The sequence below is a fragment of the Brachypodium distachyon genome, chromosome 5 (assembly GCF_000005505.3).
Source record: "Brachypodium distachyon strain Bd21 chromosome 5, Brachypodium_distachyon_v3.0, whole genome shotgun sequence".
In the NCBI taxonomy this organism is placed as follows: Eukaryota; Viridiplantae; Streptophyta; class Magnoliopsida; order Poales; family Poaceae; genus Brachypodium; species Brachypodium distachyon.
The window spans coordinates 2138101-2155064 of NC_016135.3; the positions used below are offsets into that span (position 1 = coordinate 2138101).

General features: G+C 46.5%; 1 protein-coding gene and 1 long non-coding RNA gene across 2 annotated transcripts; one reads left to right on the plus strand and one right to left on the minus strand.

Moving 5' to 3' along the window:
- The first annotated feature begins 8867 nt into the window (after positions 1 to 8867).
- LOC104585267 lies at positions 8868 to 13300 on the plus strand. Its single transcript, XR_732861.3, has 5 exons — positions 8868 to 9113; positions 9988 to 10124; positions 10227 to 10362; positions 10440 to 10537; positions 13163 to 13300. It is a non-coding gene; the product is annotated as an uncharacterized LOC104585267 (long non-coding RNA).
- LOC100831701 (ABC transporter G family member 11) lies at positions 11419 to 15361 on the minus strand. Its single transcript, XM_003580933.4, has 8 exons — positions 14777 to 15361; positions 13699 to 13778; positions 13143 to 13607; positions 12951 to 13034; positions 12736 to 12861; positions 12430 to 12618; positions 12248 to 12334; positions 11419 to 12153 (listed from the first exon to the last, which is right to left on the minus strand). The coding sequence occupies exons 1-8, from the start codon at positions 15186 to 15188 to the stop codon at positions 11530 to 11532; spliced, it is 2067 nt and encodes a 688-aa protein (XP_003580981.1). The 5' UTR covers positions 15189 to 15361; the 3' UTR covers positions 11419 to 11529.
- Between the last annotated feature and the right edge of the window lie 1603 nt (positions 15362 to 16964).

The following is a 16964-nucleotide window of genomic DNA, read 5'->3' on the forward strand; positions in this document are numbered from 1 at the left end:
TTTTTCCCTTTTTAGTGCCTAACACTCTTTTCTGCTCTCTTATCCAGGACCGGGAAGTGTTGCCGGGGTCGACCCGGCAACGATTGACGGCGGCCGCCAAGAGGCGCCCGACGCAGGGGGAGGTGACACTGCGCAAGGTATGCCCCGCTCGCCACAGTACTTCTCCCCGTCGGTTTTTCCTGCTTGCGCTTCATCTCTTTCTAATAATTCTCCTTGCATCCCCTCCTGCTGCTGCAACCGCGGGAACGGGGGCCGCAGAACTCACTTCGGGAGACATCGCGGCTGACGCGAAAGCCACCCCTGAGGTGATGGTGGAACAACCCCCCACTAGACAAAGCGGGGACGGAGGGGGTTCTCCCGGCGTCCAAGCCACCGACCCGGCGTTAACCGAGGAGGCAGCGGACACGGGGGCTAAGCCCCTCGATCTCGCCGCACCAAAGGCCCGCCGCGAGCAACCTCCCAGCCCCCCGGCGGAGGCAATGGACGAGCTCACGGCCGGGGGAAGTGGAACGACGCGTTCGCCTTCGCCTACGCCCGAGGAGGTGGTGATGTCACAAACGGTGGCCGCAGGTGCCTCCTCAAGTTCTGGGGCGATTGCGGGCGCAGGTTGGGGTCCGCTAAACTGGGACCCCAGCATCTTCGACCATGGGCACGAGATCATAGAGGGCATCAAGCGGCAGCGGCTGGGATTCGTCAGCTGCTACAATAGGGTGCGCTAGCAGCTCTCGATGGCTCAGGTTCGGTTGGACGGCGCGCGGGAGGAAGTTGAGGAGCGGCGACAGGAGCGGGCGCGTCTACAGGAGGAGATTCGGGTGGCGCAGCAAGCCCGGGCCAAGGCATCCGAGCCATCGGTTCCGGAAGCGCACTTCCAATGCCAGCTACAGTAGCTGCGCACGGAGCACCAGCAGGTGCTCGAGGCGCTGGAGGCAGCGCGTCTTCACGCCGAGGGGGAGCACCAGGAAGCACTAAGGGGCTTCCTGGAGCGCCTCGACGAGAAGAGCCGGCTCATCTCCAGCTACTCCTCCGAGATCCAGCAGCTGCGGCAGCAACTCGAGGAGCAGGCTACGGCAGCCCAGGCTGCGGCGACGCGAAACGCGTCTCGGGAGAAGGAGCTGCAGGAGCGGCTTCAAACCCGGGAACGCGAGTTCCAGGAGCAATTCAAGGCCGCGAGCTGGACGTCGCGAGAAACGATCTTCGACAGCTTGACGAGGAAAACTCAGAGAAGGTGTCGAGGATCTCCCGGCTGAAGGACGAACTCCGGAGCCAGAAGGCGGAGACCGAGCTTGTCCGCTGCAACCACGCGAAGCTTGGGAGCCAGCGCCAAGAAAGCACGCCCTGCTCCCCAAGTTGGCGGAGGTGGGGAACGAGTCGCTGGCGAAGCGGGGGGTACCCCTAGCAGCCATCGACGGCAGCACCCTCATCCCCTTCTTCATGGAGTTCGTGGGTCCACGACGAAAGCACGACCGTCGAGGAATGCATCCGCAGATTCGGGGACCGGCAAGTGAGTGTCGCCGCATCTCAGGTTGCCTGCGCCATCCTGCCGAGGGTCCACCAGGCCTACCCAAAGTTCCCCTTCGAGACCATCTTCATGACTGGTCGCCGGATGAGAACAAGGAGGAGCACGCCAACGCCGTCAACCACTTTGTCGACGAGATGGTCGCGTGGATGACGGGGCAGGCTGGTGCTGGTGACGATGAGGAGGCACCCGCCGCCGAGTTCACCGCCCCGGAGGCACCCCCTGCGTAGCCGTTCCCTGTAGTTTTCTTTTTCTTTTTGTTTTTTGATTGTACTCCTGCAATTGGCACGAGGCGCCTTATATCACACTATGATGGGACGATTGATCACAACAGAAGCATGGACCGATTTATCCGACTTCTTTGTTTTGTTTGTCGCTTCAATTGACTATAACATGTTATGTCGACGAGATGGTCGCGCGGATGACGGGGCAGGCTGGTGCTAGTGACGATGAGAAGGCCACCGCCACCGAGGAGGCACCTGCCGCCGCGTCCACCGCCCGGAGGCACCCCCTGCGTAGCCGTTCCCTGTAGTTTTCTTTTTCTTTTTTTGATTGTACTCCTGCAACTGGCGCGAGGCGTCTTATATCACACTATGTCGGGATGATTGATCACAACACAAGCATGGACCGATTTATCCGACTTCTTTGTTTTGTTTGTCGCTTCAATTGACTATAACATGTTATGCGGCCACAATGGCAATCCAGCGTAGCAAGCGAATGTGATAATCAGAGGAAAAAAAGATACAAACAGATAAAACAAATTGATTTCAGCGAACTATTTAAATATAAAATATATTACATGGGCCAAACCGATCATACAACATGTTCTGGCTAAGGCCCAGTAAAAAAAAAGGCACATATGTAAGTGTCTCCCAATTACATTGTAGGGAAATCGATGACAATTTGAAGTTCAATAAGAATCATAAACAACATAGAGATGCGGATCAAAGCATAACCTAGATTCCTGAATTGCACAGAAAGCTTGTGTTGAGAAGGCGATGTAATTTATTCTTTACAATTCGTTTACACGTAGAGGTAAGATCACGGGTATAAATAGATACACATACAGGATAAAAATGCCCATACACATGTTGGTTACATAGGATCTAATACTGTTGGTAGTCGGCTACGTGGTGAGTAAACAAAAATATAGCTAACACCTACTAGGATAATGGCCTGGTAGACACGTTTGGGATATTGGTGTGCTACAAACGCAATAGACAATTCAGACCTCATCGTCTGATGACACAATGATGATATCCCCATTGGCATCCGAAATGAAGTATCTGCCGCAAAATTTGCAATGCTTCCTATTGCCATCATGAAAAAATAGACGTTGTTCCTCTTTCGCTGTTTCGTTGATAATCTTTTCCGTGTGCACAGTTGCCGTCGATATTCTCACAACGGAGTCTTCCACGGTTTCTGCCGCCGCTTGTTCAGCCTCATTGGCCACTGCGTTTGCAACTGCCGTCCGACGAGCAGCTTCGGCTTCCACGTCTCTTGTGGCTATGGAAATTTGTTGGGCACGACGACTATCTTCTTCTGTTGTATCAGTCTGTCGCTGAGAACAAGCCATCGCGCTCCCAACAAGATCAACATGCATGCATGAGCTATGATTTACAACAGTTGGACGAACAAGCGTTGTTTTTCACGCTTGTTTACTTTTGACGAACAACAATTCAAGCTCAGATGAAGTTGACTCATAGGAAAGAGATGGCGAACTGATCGGAAGAGAGAATCGGGCGAAAGATTCCGAGGGCATATAAGTGCTGTCATATGATGAACTGCTAGATGATGATGAAACACCGGAAACTTCAAACCGACGAGCTTTCTTAGAAGTCGTCGCCGGTGAACAACGTTGGCTCAATAAACATTGGCTCATGATAGAGCAACGACGAAGTTACTAACAAGTGTTGCAGTATATTGAGCTGGAGCTCGAAATGAAAAAGAGGAGAGATTGCGCTATGTTTGGAGACCACACGGGATACATCTGAATTTATACTGAATAGCAAGACACGTGTAGGTATTCGATGTGATTAGTCACCAGGCTACATGTCACGTCAAGCGAAAGGAACACGTGCTCCGCTAAGACGTGGAAAACCTCCAGGACCCCTTTTTTTTTTTTTACCCGTGGAAGACATTTCAATTTTTACACAAGTTAGTTACCAGTGAATTTTCCCTTTTACATTGCATCATTCTTACGTTCCAAGTGAAATAGCATCTAGCAAGATAACAATACATGAAGGACCTGATAACATGGTTAATAGAACAAAATTACATTCAAGACATAAAGGAGAACGCATGTTCTTTTTATTTATGTCACCGTACAAACTTGCTCGAGATTGACCCAACTAGAAGTGCATACGGAGTGCATAGTAACGTCGGCTAGACCGTCGATGCTATGGTAAAACAAGCATAATGTTTCACCGAGGAGCACATCACAGGATCAAAATTTGACGGCCACAGTACCACAACCATGTGTGCTACTAAAAATAAAAACAACACAGACACACGCCTACCTGAGTAACGATGTCTATATAGGAAGCTTTGTTAAACACACAGCTCGATATAATCCCTCGTTGTGACCAGCCACCATACTGATTCAAGAAGATGTGCTCCCTCTTGCTGCAGTGAGAGCGACCATACCTTCATCGAAACGCTCCTGTGTCCATGCACCAAGAGAGTGGACAGCGAAAAGTGTTTCACCTTGCGGCGTGGGCTCTTCACACACGTCAAGTGTGTCACCGCTGCGCGACGAGATGTCAGTACATATGTCACGAGCAGCCTTGATGTCGGCTAGGGATTGCTCCCAGCCCTTTTCCATTAGACGAGCCCTCTCTGATAGCTCACTAAACCTTTCCACCATGGTTCTAAGGGAAGCACGCACCATAGTAATTCTACGATGGGACCGATTGAAACGTGTCCAGTTCATATCATTGAACTGAACTCCGAATCTCCTACATAAGGCATTTATCATACACTCAACCGCCTTTTCTTCGGCCTCAATCGCAGAAGTCGCAACGCCACCCACGGCGTGTGCCACCCGTGTGCAATCAGGGTGGCATCTCATCGGCAGGATCAGTTGAATGCTACAAGTGTACTCTCCGTTGGCATGATCCGTCAGGTACATCGGTGCAGGAGCGCCAAGTGTCCTCGCAGCTTCGGCCAAGACAGGCCTACGAGAAACCAGTACCACTGGCGCAGCTGTGGAAGAATTAGAAAGACAAATCAATTATCAAGTTTGCCTTACAAGACGACTGAAACACCCAATAACAAACTCAGTATAATTACATTTTGGCTCACCAGATGCAGCAGGATCCATGTGTAGCTAAGAATAGCACACGGGATGAACAACCACGAAACAAGCGCTACAGGCTCTTCTTCTCGGTGACTTAGGAGCAACCTTAAAGAGAATAGCAAAGCATGCATCCGTATTTATACAAGAGCCAGGTGCACGAAGGAGATGACACGTACGTTGGGTCGCATGACAACTCATGCATGCAATCATTCGACACGTATCTTACCATGAGAAGTTCTACCGCGTAATAGTGACAGGATGGAAATTACCATTGCGTATGAGTGAGTGGAAGGAGAGAGAAGAAAAAGCATTTGTGCATAGTTGGAAGCCAACATAAAGGCAGTGCGAAGTATCTCTCGGATCACAACCGCGGAATAAAATCCGTGCACACGAGAAATGTACACAATTGGATATACAACTATATAAACTGAGCACGGTGCAAGCAAATAAAACAAACATTCAACGTAAATTAAGACAAATAAACACAGAAGAGTATAACGCGATTTACATTGTAGGAAACCTCGCTTCTGACCGGGTTTGCGTAGCGTTTCCAAGCGGAATCTCTGCGATGTACTCCACACGGTGAAATATCATGCCTCGCCTGAAAAGTGAAAACAGCATGTACCACGCCATTACACCCGCCCGTTGTATCATACAAGCATCATACATAACAAAACATAGTAAAAAGGTAGTGACAATTGGGTGTTATTAACAGAATGTATACAGAACAATATTCATACAGATATGTTATAGCTGTTTAATATACTTCACATCAAATATGACAGGAATCTGAAAACATTTAAAAATTGAAAAAAAAAGATCCAACATCATTTTGCCTCCGAGCAACTCGGCACAGGTCCTTTTGCTTTATACCCATCACACGCAGGCCGTTCTGTTATAGAATAATCCCACAAAGGCCGACTACGTTCCCATCGAGCCCACGAATGCTGACTTTGTTCCCATGGAGCCCGCGAAAGATGGTATCATGCCGTCGCACCCGTCGAGGTCCGTTTGCTTACCGTCCAATTAACAGACACTATTTTACTTCCCAATGAGAACAGATGTGTCAAGTTCCTTTTGTTTGGCCTATTTCATTGTGCATTATCAAAGAGGAATCACATCATGGATCATATAGGCGACCTGAATTTAGAATGAGCATACAGAACAATGCCAGCCGTACTAGAAAAGGAGCAAAGTGCTTGTCGAGAAGACGGCTCGCATGCTCAGGCTGCAGTACACGTGTACGATTCATGCAAAGTGCAAAACGATGAGCCAATGTGACATCCAACTGAAAAAAGCTTCACAACTCGAAAGCTTGTGTTGCGGCGCCAGTGGTACGTGTGCGTCTTTTGGAGTACCAGCGTGGACGCCAGGGATGCACACATACGGCACGACAGTATCTGTGGACGCGTGTACTTGTGCGTGCTAGAGTCTGAGCATTAGGCGTGTTGTCTATTTTTTTTTCGCACTTATGGCCAAGCAAGGACAGCAACACAGCCACTGCATGGGCCGCTTGCTTGTGAAGCCAGCAGGGTAAGTGGTGCGGTCCAACTGGCGCGACTGACCACGCCAACACACCGCCATGTTAGCAACACGACGGATCAGCGATGCCGGTTCACGAGACAGACGTCAGTCAGTGCCGCGTTACACCAGACGCTGGTTTCCACGGCAGCGCAGCATGCGTCGTATCAGGCGACGAACCCCGATAGTCTTTGTGGGAATCCGTATCGTCTCCTACTGCGCAGTTTCTATGCGAGCATGAATACTACGACCGTATGGCTTTTACACCGCCGTAAATGCTACCGGCTGCTCATCCGCTTTTATAAGACTTGTTAGCACAACGCACCAACGCATCCACTTCCACCCACATTCGCTACGCATTCACAGACGCGCGCACAATCGTCATGGCTAGATGGAGGAGCAGCCGTCGGTTCGGAGGTGCCTTCGACAATGGTTTCGGCCTGCGCAGCCTGACAGCCGAAGAGGCTTGGGCGCTGTACGAAGCGGGGTACCCCACCCAGCCGGACACCAGGCTACCGACTAGCTGGACACTCAGCTCCAACGGCATCGGGATCCCGCCGGTGCCGTGTCTAGGGACGTCGGAGTTCTTCGCGAAGGTCTATCGCCATCGGGAACATGTGCTGACGGCTACGCAGCGCGGCCAGGAGCGATGGAATCCTAACAACGCCGCGTGGTGGCTTTCTGTCCTTCGCCAGCGCCGCGTGGAGCTGTTGGGCCCTCCGTCTCACAACAAGAACGCCGCTGGCCGTGCGGCGTTCTGGGGTGTGCCGGGTCGGAGCTTGAAGGCCGTCATTGACCACCTCGAGCGTGGCACCCCTCTACCAGGCGACCCTGCACCCGTCCGCGTCGAACCCATTGCAGCGCCCCCCCCCCCCCCCCGTCCGCATGGCGGTACGGAAGCGGCCGGCAGGCCGTCACGTGGGTGGCGTTGTCATCCGCGAGCCCCACCCGGATGCGCCCAACGGCCAGCATGGTGGCCAAGGCGTCGGGGAGGAGCCCGCAGGTGATGAGCCGGGGTGGAAGACAGAGGAGCATGTGCAACTCTCGCTCGCTGCGTCCGACGACCCCGAGGACGTCCCAGGCTGGAACGTCGCTATGGCCCTGTCTTTGGACGTCCCGCAGCCAATGCCCGACGCTGCCGCCCGCGAATGGTCACGACGGGACTACCTGGCGATGACGGGTGGCGACGACGGTGCTGGCCCAAGCCGAACCGCCGCCCACGACGACAGCGGGTCTTTCAACTGGGACACCACCGACGACGATGACGACGGCGGCGCGGATGACGGCGACGGCATGGAGGAGTAGGGCGGTGAATTGGACGGCTTCTACATCTGGGCTTAGCCCATTATTATTTTTATTTTTGTTTAATATGTGTTAAGTGTGTACTGTTATATATATGTCATGACAATATGCTATTGTAGAAACTACCCATCGACTTTCTTGGTGAAATTTCCTTTGCACATCACGTAGGCTATCATAGCACAAACGATGTCGCGTCCCGTTTCTTGCGGCGTCGTGATTCTTAACGTAGTTCATGAGTGTTGACATACAGTCATGTGCCAACACTCAACTGCGGCGAAGCGCGCATTTCCAGCTAGTGGTAATTATGTAGGCCTTGTATTTTGGTTGCAATCCGGACTCTCCTGTTGTTCAGTGGTCTGTTGTTCTTCTGGGGCTTTGGTGGCATGATTACATATGAACAGAAGCAGGTTGTAATAAGAGAGTAATAATGAAGTGATATGTGGTACTATTTGTTTAATAAAACCGGTTATTTTTATCTTTTTATCCAGAAAAAAGCGTGCACTAAATTATTGATCTCCAACAAAAAGTATGATGCAATCAGGATCAGTGTTTTCCTTCCTGCAATTGATCCTGCATCATCATTAGTTCCTTCCTTGCGCTAGCTAGTAGCTACATTCTTCTCTGATTTTATATCCCTCTACACAGTTCAGACTCGAGAGTGAACCAATAAAATCAGACAGCCACTCCTCCTAAAACCACACCTAGAGTTTTCGACTACTTCCTTCGTTCCATAATGGTTGGCACGACTTTAAACTAGATCTAACTTAAAACCGTGGCAATCTTTATAATCTTTATAGAATAGAGAATAGAGGGAGTAAGTTATAATTAACCGCCCAAATCTTCTTTCGTCGGCATTGCCAGTTCATCTCCTCAGACCACCGATTCCTGCCTGGCTGCTATATGCCCCGCTTCTAAGCCACTGCTAGAGACTTGTTCACAAATTTTGCTCAAAATTCGATATCTGGCCCATTAATCTTCTTCTTTATTTCCGGCCAGACAAAAGAAGATTAATGGAGGTAGCAGCAGGAGTTCGTGATGGCCCGGGGCAGAGGGAATTGAATTAGCTCAACTGGATTGAATTAGCTTGTTCGGGCCTGAAATTGGGTAACCTGGTTGTCACTGCTGTACCGGGCCATTATGGGCCGTTGAATTTACAGGCCTATGGTCCCGTTTGCTGTGAGGTGTGGGCCCGGCCCAGCTCCGCCGATTGTACATGGATCTACGCTGCCTCCGCCGCAGTCATCGTCATCCTCCGTCCGCCATTCGCATCGGATCCCCTTCGCTTCGCTGCTCCTCCTCCGTCCGCCATTGCTTCTTCTCACATCGATTTCCCAAGCCCCTCCTGCCCCACCGCATCGAGAGAGAGAGATAGAGAGAGAGCGGGGTAGGGATGAAGGCCAGCGACCGGAGAGGAGGAGGAAGACGCGCGCATCGGCGGCGACGGTGCACGCCTCCAGCGGGGGCCATTATTCTATGGTATGTAAGCGCAAGTATACTTGTACTGGAAGATCTTTAGTCCCATACTGCTCAGTCACAGACATGAGACAAAGAAACGGACTGGTTTATAGACTTCGGCGTTGGGACGGTTAGCACAAGAACATTTAGATTGGAGTAATGGGTCTACGATACAGCGTTAGAGAGGATCTAGGGTTAGGGTTAGGAGGGGAGGCTAGAGGGGAAGGTGTATGCCTGGGGCGCTGGAATAGGGGAGAGCTAGCCCGGGGTGATAAGAAAATAAGTAAAAAGTATTCACAGCTAAATAATTTTATTTTTTAACACTCACTGAACTAAACATAATTTCCTCTCCCATAATTTGCCCTTTTTTCTTTCTTTCAAGTAATGTAGTGATCAGCTTTGAATCGCAACATAGATTAATTCGTACTTGTGTTATTGTTGTACTCCCTCCGATCCGAAAAGCTTGACGCGATGGCCGGAGGAAGGGAGGAAGTTTTTGTGAAGTGGCTGCGTCAACAAATTCGGATCAGAGGGAGTAGATAATAAAGAGTATTGCGTACCGGTGTTCTTGTTATTGACAGTAAAGATTTTCTTGAAAGAATTGTTACAGTTGTACTTGTGTTCTTGTTGTATGGTGGTTTTGTGCCTGCTAGCTATGATTTCCAACCAGCCTAGATTGCAATGGATTAAAAAACAACTTCCTTTCCAATTATGTCCCTCTGGCTTCCATTTTTTTACCCCCACTGTATGCTAAACATCTTAAGCTTCTACTGTTTAGAATACTGTATCATACTAATACTAGCAAACGGGTACAGTTCAGTACAGTAGAACTTCCATTTCCTAAAAGAACGAATGTAGCTATATATGATTAAATTATGCTATTTTTCCATACCAGGAACTTAAGAGATACAACTAGGAGATCCTGGTACATTCTGCTATCTTAATCAGTACAATGGCTACAAGATTGAATTGAAGGAGTATCTTAAAGTATAAAGGCCCATGGCTATTATGACAACCAGTTCTGAAGAGTAGGTACATATTTGGCTAAATGACCTCCTGGCACTATTTTTTTTATCACTTGAAGCTTATCCCCACCGTCGTTGAGCTTTACTTTGTGCTTGTATGTTCCTTTAGGAGGCATTTTTCTGGTTGTTGCTGCCATTCTCCACTCGGGAAATGTTGAGTTTGCAGAATGGGGCGATGGAGGTTCTTTGAAACCTAAAAATGAAAAATCAATGTTTCATTTAAGGGCAGCTGCTGAGCTCCTCATGTATGTGATCTTTGGCTTCTTTCAGAAACTCTTGAATGATTATTAATCTGACAAAATCTAAAATATTTGTCTTGTAGGTGCGATGGGATCATGAGAAAACACTTGAAGATTCTTTGTGTAAACGTGTTATTGTGACTCATAAATTATAAAAACTCTGGATCATTTATCTGCCAAGGTAATAAAAACGCACTCGCTAAGATTTTACTCGTAATTGTTTGATTGATTAGTCCATTTCGGAGTTTTATACCGATTGCTATTCCAGTTCAAGAGCTGTTGCATACAATATGTTGTTTCGTTATCTTTTCATGAATTGTTTATTCACTGGTTCCTTCCTATTGTTATTACATACGGAGTATTAGTTATTATTGACTTATGTTTGTAGTTCTCAGGCTGGTACACTTTTTGGATCTTGGTAGCTTTGAGCAGTTGTGTATCCACTTGAGAAATAAAACTGCAGCAGCACATCAATGAAGTAAATTTGCAGCTTTCTTAGTTTATTTTTTAAGATTACCAGCATTAGTTTTAAATCATGCACAGCCAGGTCCAACATGTAGGGAGGTACCCTACCCTGCAATTATGTGGTTCGGCCTCTACGAGAATTGTGATCTATATTTGGAGTATTCTTTCTGATTGTTCATGTAGTGCTCCTTTGGTACTTGAGCGACCACAGATATTTGTAACAAAATGTGAATTATGTGTTATAAAAATCATACCACTAGATTCATATCTGTAAGAAGTTTCCGACGGTATAATTTTATAATACATAATTCACATTTTGTTGTTCTAATTGGTGGTCAAAGCAAAATCTTGAAATGCGTCCGTGCCTTATATTATGGAACGGAGGGAGTATTATGGAAGATCTTTTTGAAACATGTTGACATATATGATTTTTAAGTATCCAAATTTTAGAAATTTGACTCCATCCCTGTCCAAATCGATAGCTTTTTACATAACCTAAGGAGGGAATAACATAAAGTGGACAATTGACTCCACTCTCCAGGGCATTTGAAATGGGGTTAATAAATTTCACATATATATTATCAATCTACATGCGGATTAGGGACACATCACTAAACTCTTCCATATAAGAAGATTACTTGTCAATATTCAATCCTGCTACATAAACACAATCACGTCCTTATACTTTACAGAAAATAAGATATACCATTACACTTTAACTATTAGACATTTTATCATGGGTTTTGCAATCTCAGATACCTTTATAATAACCAGAAAAAGGACCCTATAGATGACGATCATTGCAACTAATATCGCAAGATCCACCCACTTAGAGTAACCCAACTCAACTTGTAAGTTGTTCTTCAAGATATACTGGCCAGTAATGTTGAGCCCTCCAGCACCATCATAATCTTGAAACACCATACCTATGAATTCATTCTTGTACAGCCCTTGAGACGCATACTTGTGATAGGATATAAAATAAGTTGGGTACTTCCATACTGGCTTTGGGAGGTCAGCTGGAAGCCTAAAGAAACCAGCATTTAGCATCAATAATCCTTGTATTCCAGATCCTGTGATGATACCCAGGAGAAAATCAGGCACAATCGCTGCAACAATCATCATTAGACCCTCGACCAACATCGTGCTTGCCCAAAGGGTTGCGGCAAAGTAGAGAAAGTGGTCTATTCCTCTCTGAAGCCCTGTTAGGTAATAGGCCACTGCAGCAGGTAATATTGAGATGAGGGCCAAGTATGGAATTGATGAGACTGTGTTGGCTATTACAAATTCAGTAGCTCCGTAGTGTCCACTGAGCCGCTCTTTCTCAAATATCTACAGTAACAAATGAGTCATCTATCACAAAATTGTTCAATATGTTTTTTATAGATTTGATAGTAAGACAAAAAGATAATGTTTGATCCCATGCCTTCATATCCTCGACAAACGATGGGAATCCTCCTATTGCCATCATTGTCAAGAAGGTTGATGTGAACATAAGCATGGATGCCCGTGCCTAAACGGTCGAGAGATAAGATTAGAGTGCCATTACTACTCAATAGTCGTTGTCTCAGCTTGTTTATCATTTTAATTTTGAAACCAACCACTTACTTGGATTGATGCATAACTGTGACCAACATTGAAGTAAATGGTCCCAATGGATAGACAGAGGGCGATGTAGATAGCAAATCGCAACCAATAATATCCCAAGTCTCTGTGCATGTTAATGAATGACCTTTTTGTTAGGATAACTGATTTGGTCAAGAACGAAGCTTGCTTTTTCTTCTTTACAGAAGCACTCTGCAAAAGAACACAGAAAAGTTAATGAGGGAAACAGAAATGAATGTACGGGACATGTATAATTTATGAGACTCAACCAGATACATCTAATCTTTGTCAAGGGAGAAGAAATTAAACCTGTGTAAGTGTTTTTGTTGTTTCCATTTTGGTTTTTAAAGTACCAAGAGAGCTGGAAGAACTGATTAAAATCTGGATTACTTGGGCAGCATGTGGCAAATTTATTGTAGATCCTTCCTCGGATTCCTGTGCAAACATGGTGTGTATATATGTGCCTTGAGTTATTACTTAACGAGCAATATATATGTAAAACCTCAATTGAGTTTAATTTGTACCTCAAAGTCTGTGTTTATCATCCTTAAGAAGTGGTCAGAGGGATTCATCCTCAACGGGCATGGGAAGCCATTATCATCGAAGAACTACAAGTCATGTTTACACACCCAAATGAGCATCCGTGTTAATTTTCTCTGCACTTTTTGCGCATTTTTGAATCTAAGTCTGTTCCAATTTTATAACTGATGCCTCACCTCGATTGCTTTCGAAGCAGGTCCGAAATAGACCGTCCTGCCCTTGGCCAGGAGGCAGAGGCCATGGAAGAGCTCGAACACCTCCGTGCTCGGCTGATGCACGGCGGCGACGACCGTCATCCTGTTCCGTTCGGCGATCCTGGCAATGCGGCTCATGACGTGGTACGAGGCGGCGCTGTCGAGCCCGCTGGTGGGCTCGTCGAGGAAGACAAGAACTGGCGACGACAGCAGCTCCATGCATATGCTGACCCGCTTCCGCTGGCCGCCGCTGATGCCCTTGCACACCCGGCCACCGATCCGTGTTCCGGCCACGCCGGCGAGCCCCATGTTCTGGATAGCATCTTCGGCTCGCGCCTGCTTCTCCGCCGGCGACATGGAGTCCGGCAGCTGGAGCTGAGCAGAGTAGTGCACGGCCTCGGCCACTGTCATTGTCGCCATCAGCACGTTCTCTTGCGTCACATAGGCCTGTAAAATTCATTGAATGCATCCATGTGGTTGGAGGTTTATTGGTTTTTGACCGCAGTCAATTAAAATCGATCTCAAAATGGAAACGTACGGAGGTCCCGAATGCAAGCTTGTCTCGGACACCGTTGATTAGAATGTCTCCTCTCCTTTCCATGTTGGGTCCGAGTCGCCCTGTTTAAGCATAATCTGGATGTGAACGTGATGTGCAGCTGTAGCAGATATATTTGTGCCTCAGTTTACTCGAGGGCAGATAAATCAAGGCAGCGACTTGTCTTGACGACCATCAATATGATTTGACATGAAGTTATGGTTGGCCATTATTAACTAAGATATGGATAACACAACTTTTGCAACTTTACCTACGCACGTATATATGGTCTCTTCGTCAAAACTATAGGATTGGATATTTTTTTTCAGTTCTATATTTCTTTATACTTGAAGTATTTCTAGCGTGCTTAGGAGGTACTCTCTGAAATCCAAAATTCTTGACTCAAATTTGTTCAAATATGAATGTATCTATTTTTCAAATACGTCTGGATACGTGTAATATTTCGATGGGAGGGGGTACTGCCACAGAGTGCCGGTAGCCATCATTGATTAAAGCAGGGGTAGAATAGGTATTTACAAACTAAGAAACTTGCGTCCAGTCCTCCACTCGGCTCCCCACCCCACGTCTCGACAGTTCGTATGCAAGGCGCCCGGCAACCAGATCCTTAACTAACGTCTTTTAATACAAGGCTGATTGAGTACTTGCTTTTGAATTGAATCTGTGGGAGTATATTTTTGGTCTTGCTGGCTAATTAGTGAGTGTACTTCAGTTTTGATACGAGTCTTATTTATCGGCTAGTCACTTGCAAAAATTCGTGAAACACGAGGAAAAAATGTAATAACAACACAAGACTAAGAGTGTTAGCGCTAGTGCTATGGGGAGCATGTTAAGGTTCGGCAATTAATAAAAAAGAATACACTATACTCTCTCGATCCTTTTTATAAGATGTTCCAACTTTCTCTCAAGTCAAATTTCTTAAAGTTTACATATATAAAAATATGTTAACATCTACAACTCTAAATTAGTTCCGTTAAATTTGTCGTGATATGTTTACCAACTAGACTGACTGAATGAACGCAAACTCACCACATACCATGCAAATAATTAACTTAGTAATTACCAGCCAAGGCGTCAAGCAGGGTAGTTTTGCCAGAGCCGGAAGGTCCCATGAGAGCCAGCAGCTCGCCGGGGCGCGCCTGCCCGCTAAGCCCATCCAGGATCAAGGCATCGCGCCCCTTATCTGATGATGATCCTCCGTTAACGGCAGTCACGGATAAGTCCTCCCACGTCAGGAACACCGCAGGGCAGGAGGGCTTGTTGGTGTCGACGCCATCGACGACGGTAGCTGCTACAGCATTATTCTCCGGTGATCCGCCGACGGGCAGTGGCGCGAAGAAGACGGAGGCGGAAAGGCATCCGCCGCAGCATGGATCAACCGTGGCGGCGTCGGTGCTGGGAGCAGTCGTCAGCCAGAGAGGCCTGCTGGGGCTCGGCGTCGGAGCCCATCTCGGCAGCGGCGACGACGATGCCATATACACGGCCGGAGCCTGTAAGTCCGTATAACTTGTCGTGTCTACGTTGGAGCTATATTAGCTGGTGGAGTAATTTGTGTCTCTCCGTAAATGACGACTATCTGCCTGTGTTGGTAAGGTGACATGTATATATCCACGGTCGAGCATCTATGACGATGCAGCTCTTTGCATCTAGCTACCGGTCCTAGCCTTATATAGGGCCGGATCGAGTCCAAGTTAGTTGCGTGGTGACTGGTGAGGTTGTTGAAACATAATTAATCTCTCTGTGAATGGTGTTGGACCTAGGCTGGTTAATCTCTCAGTTAAAGTTTACTCTCTGTAGTTAACTGCCTGCGTGTGTGGTAAGCTGGCATCCACGCGAGCATCTATATATATATATATATGCAGCTCGTCGATGGCATCTACCGGTCCTAGCCTTACACACGAGGTCCAAGTAATTAGTTGTGTGTGTGGTGACTGCTGTTGTTGAGGCATAAAAATTCGTTATGTCGCGTAGTCCACTAGTATGGTTACAGAATATATGCACGCATACTTTTAATTTCTTTAGCGGGGATGCTTCGGTATATATGCGCATGCAACTTCAAATTCTAATTCTTACGGATTTTAAAGTAACTTAAAACGGGTTTACTTAATTTTCAAACTATCGTACTCTTTTTTTAAACTACTCCCTCCGCCCCGAAATTATACAAATCCACGTCAGTTATTTCGGAACGGAGTGAGTATATATTTACTTTATTGATCGATCTATATATGTATTTTCTTATACTATTTACAAAAACACCGGCAGTGTTACGTCAAGGTGTTGCAATCAGATATGCCATTTATGGGTATGGACGGTTGGTCAATAGTCAATAAAGGTTTTGTCAATAAATGAGTTAGATCAAGGGAAAGCTTGGACCATTAATTAACCAAGTGCTAAATTTTACTATACCCCTCAACATCAGAGTTTAAGAACTTTAATTTCATAAAAAGAAGACGTTAACCTTCCAAATCAATTAACACAATTTCGAGAAGTTTGGAGATCATTTTGGAAAACTCATGAAGTTTTCGTTTAAATTTGTATTGGATTTATTCACAGTGACATTTATTAATTTAGATGGTTTCATGTGTTCACATTAGTTTGCCTATCCTAGTGGTATCTCCTACCCAATTCACTCCGCACTGCCTAGTTCAAATCCCAGTTTGGTGCACTATGACTTGACCAGTAATTAAACCTACGTAAGCAACAAAGAAAAGAACTTTCAACCACTCCACTGGCTGGATAATCTAGTCTATTTATGGATTTCAAGCTTATTTGACCATACGGTACCCGAACGACCAAATTCAACACAAATGTTTGGGTCGACGTTGAAATGACCAAAAATTGGGAAATTCTGGACAAAGTTTTGAACCCTACATAACATAGAACTATGTCAAGCACACCACTCGATCGGTCACATGTACTCACACGATAGCTGTTTGGTTGTGCATAATATCATAAAAACTAGTACACACATATCCAGGAGGTCAATTAGGGCATGTACGAGGTAGATAAGGTTACTTCCCCTTAAACGTTCCACACCATTTAGAGAAGTTAATTAGGGAATTAAACTAATTACTCCCTCCATCTCATATTAAGTGACACAAATTTGTCCAAACTAATATGGATATATTTATATCCAAAAAGCGTCTAGATAGATTGTAATATTTTTCGTCACTTCATATGAGACGGAGGGAGTAGTTCATAATTTAGAAAAGCTGAAATCCAGTACAACTGGAAAAATTGTCTTATTCTTC

Coding starts and splice junctions, on each gene's coding strand:
- LOC100831701 (XM_003580933.4), bottom strand. CDS start 15,188: ATGGCATCGTCGTCGCCGCTGCCGAGATGGGCTCCGACGCCGAGCCCC. Junction 12,862..12,950: donor TGATAAACACAGACTTTGAG/GTACAAATTAAA, acceptor ATGTTTGCACAG/GAATCCGAGGAAGGATCTAC. Junction 12,335..12,429: donor ACAGTTATGCATCAATCCAA/GTAAGTGGTTGG, acceptor TCGACCGTTTAG/GCACGGGCATCCATGCTTAT.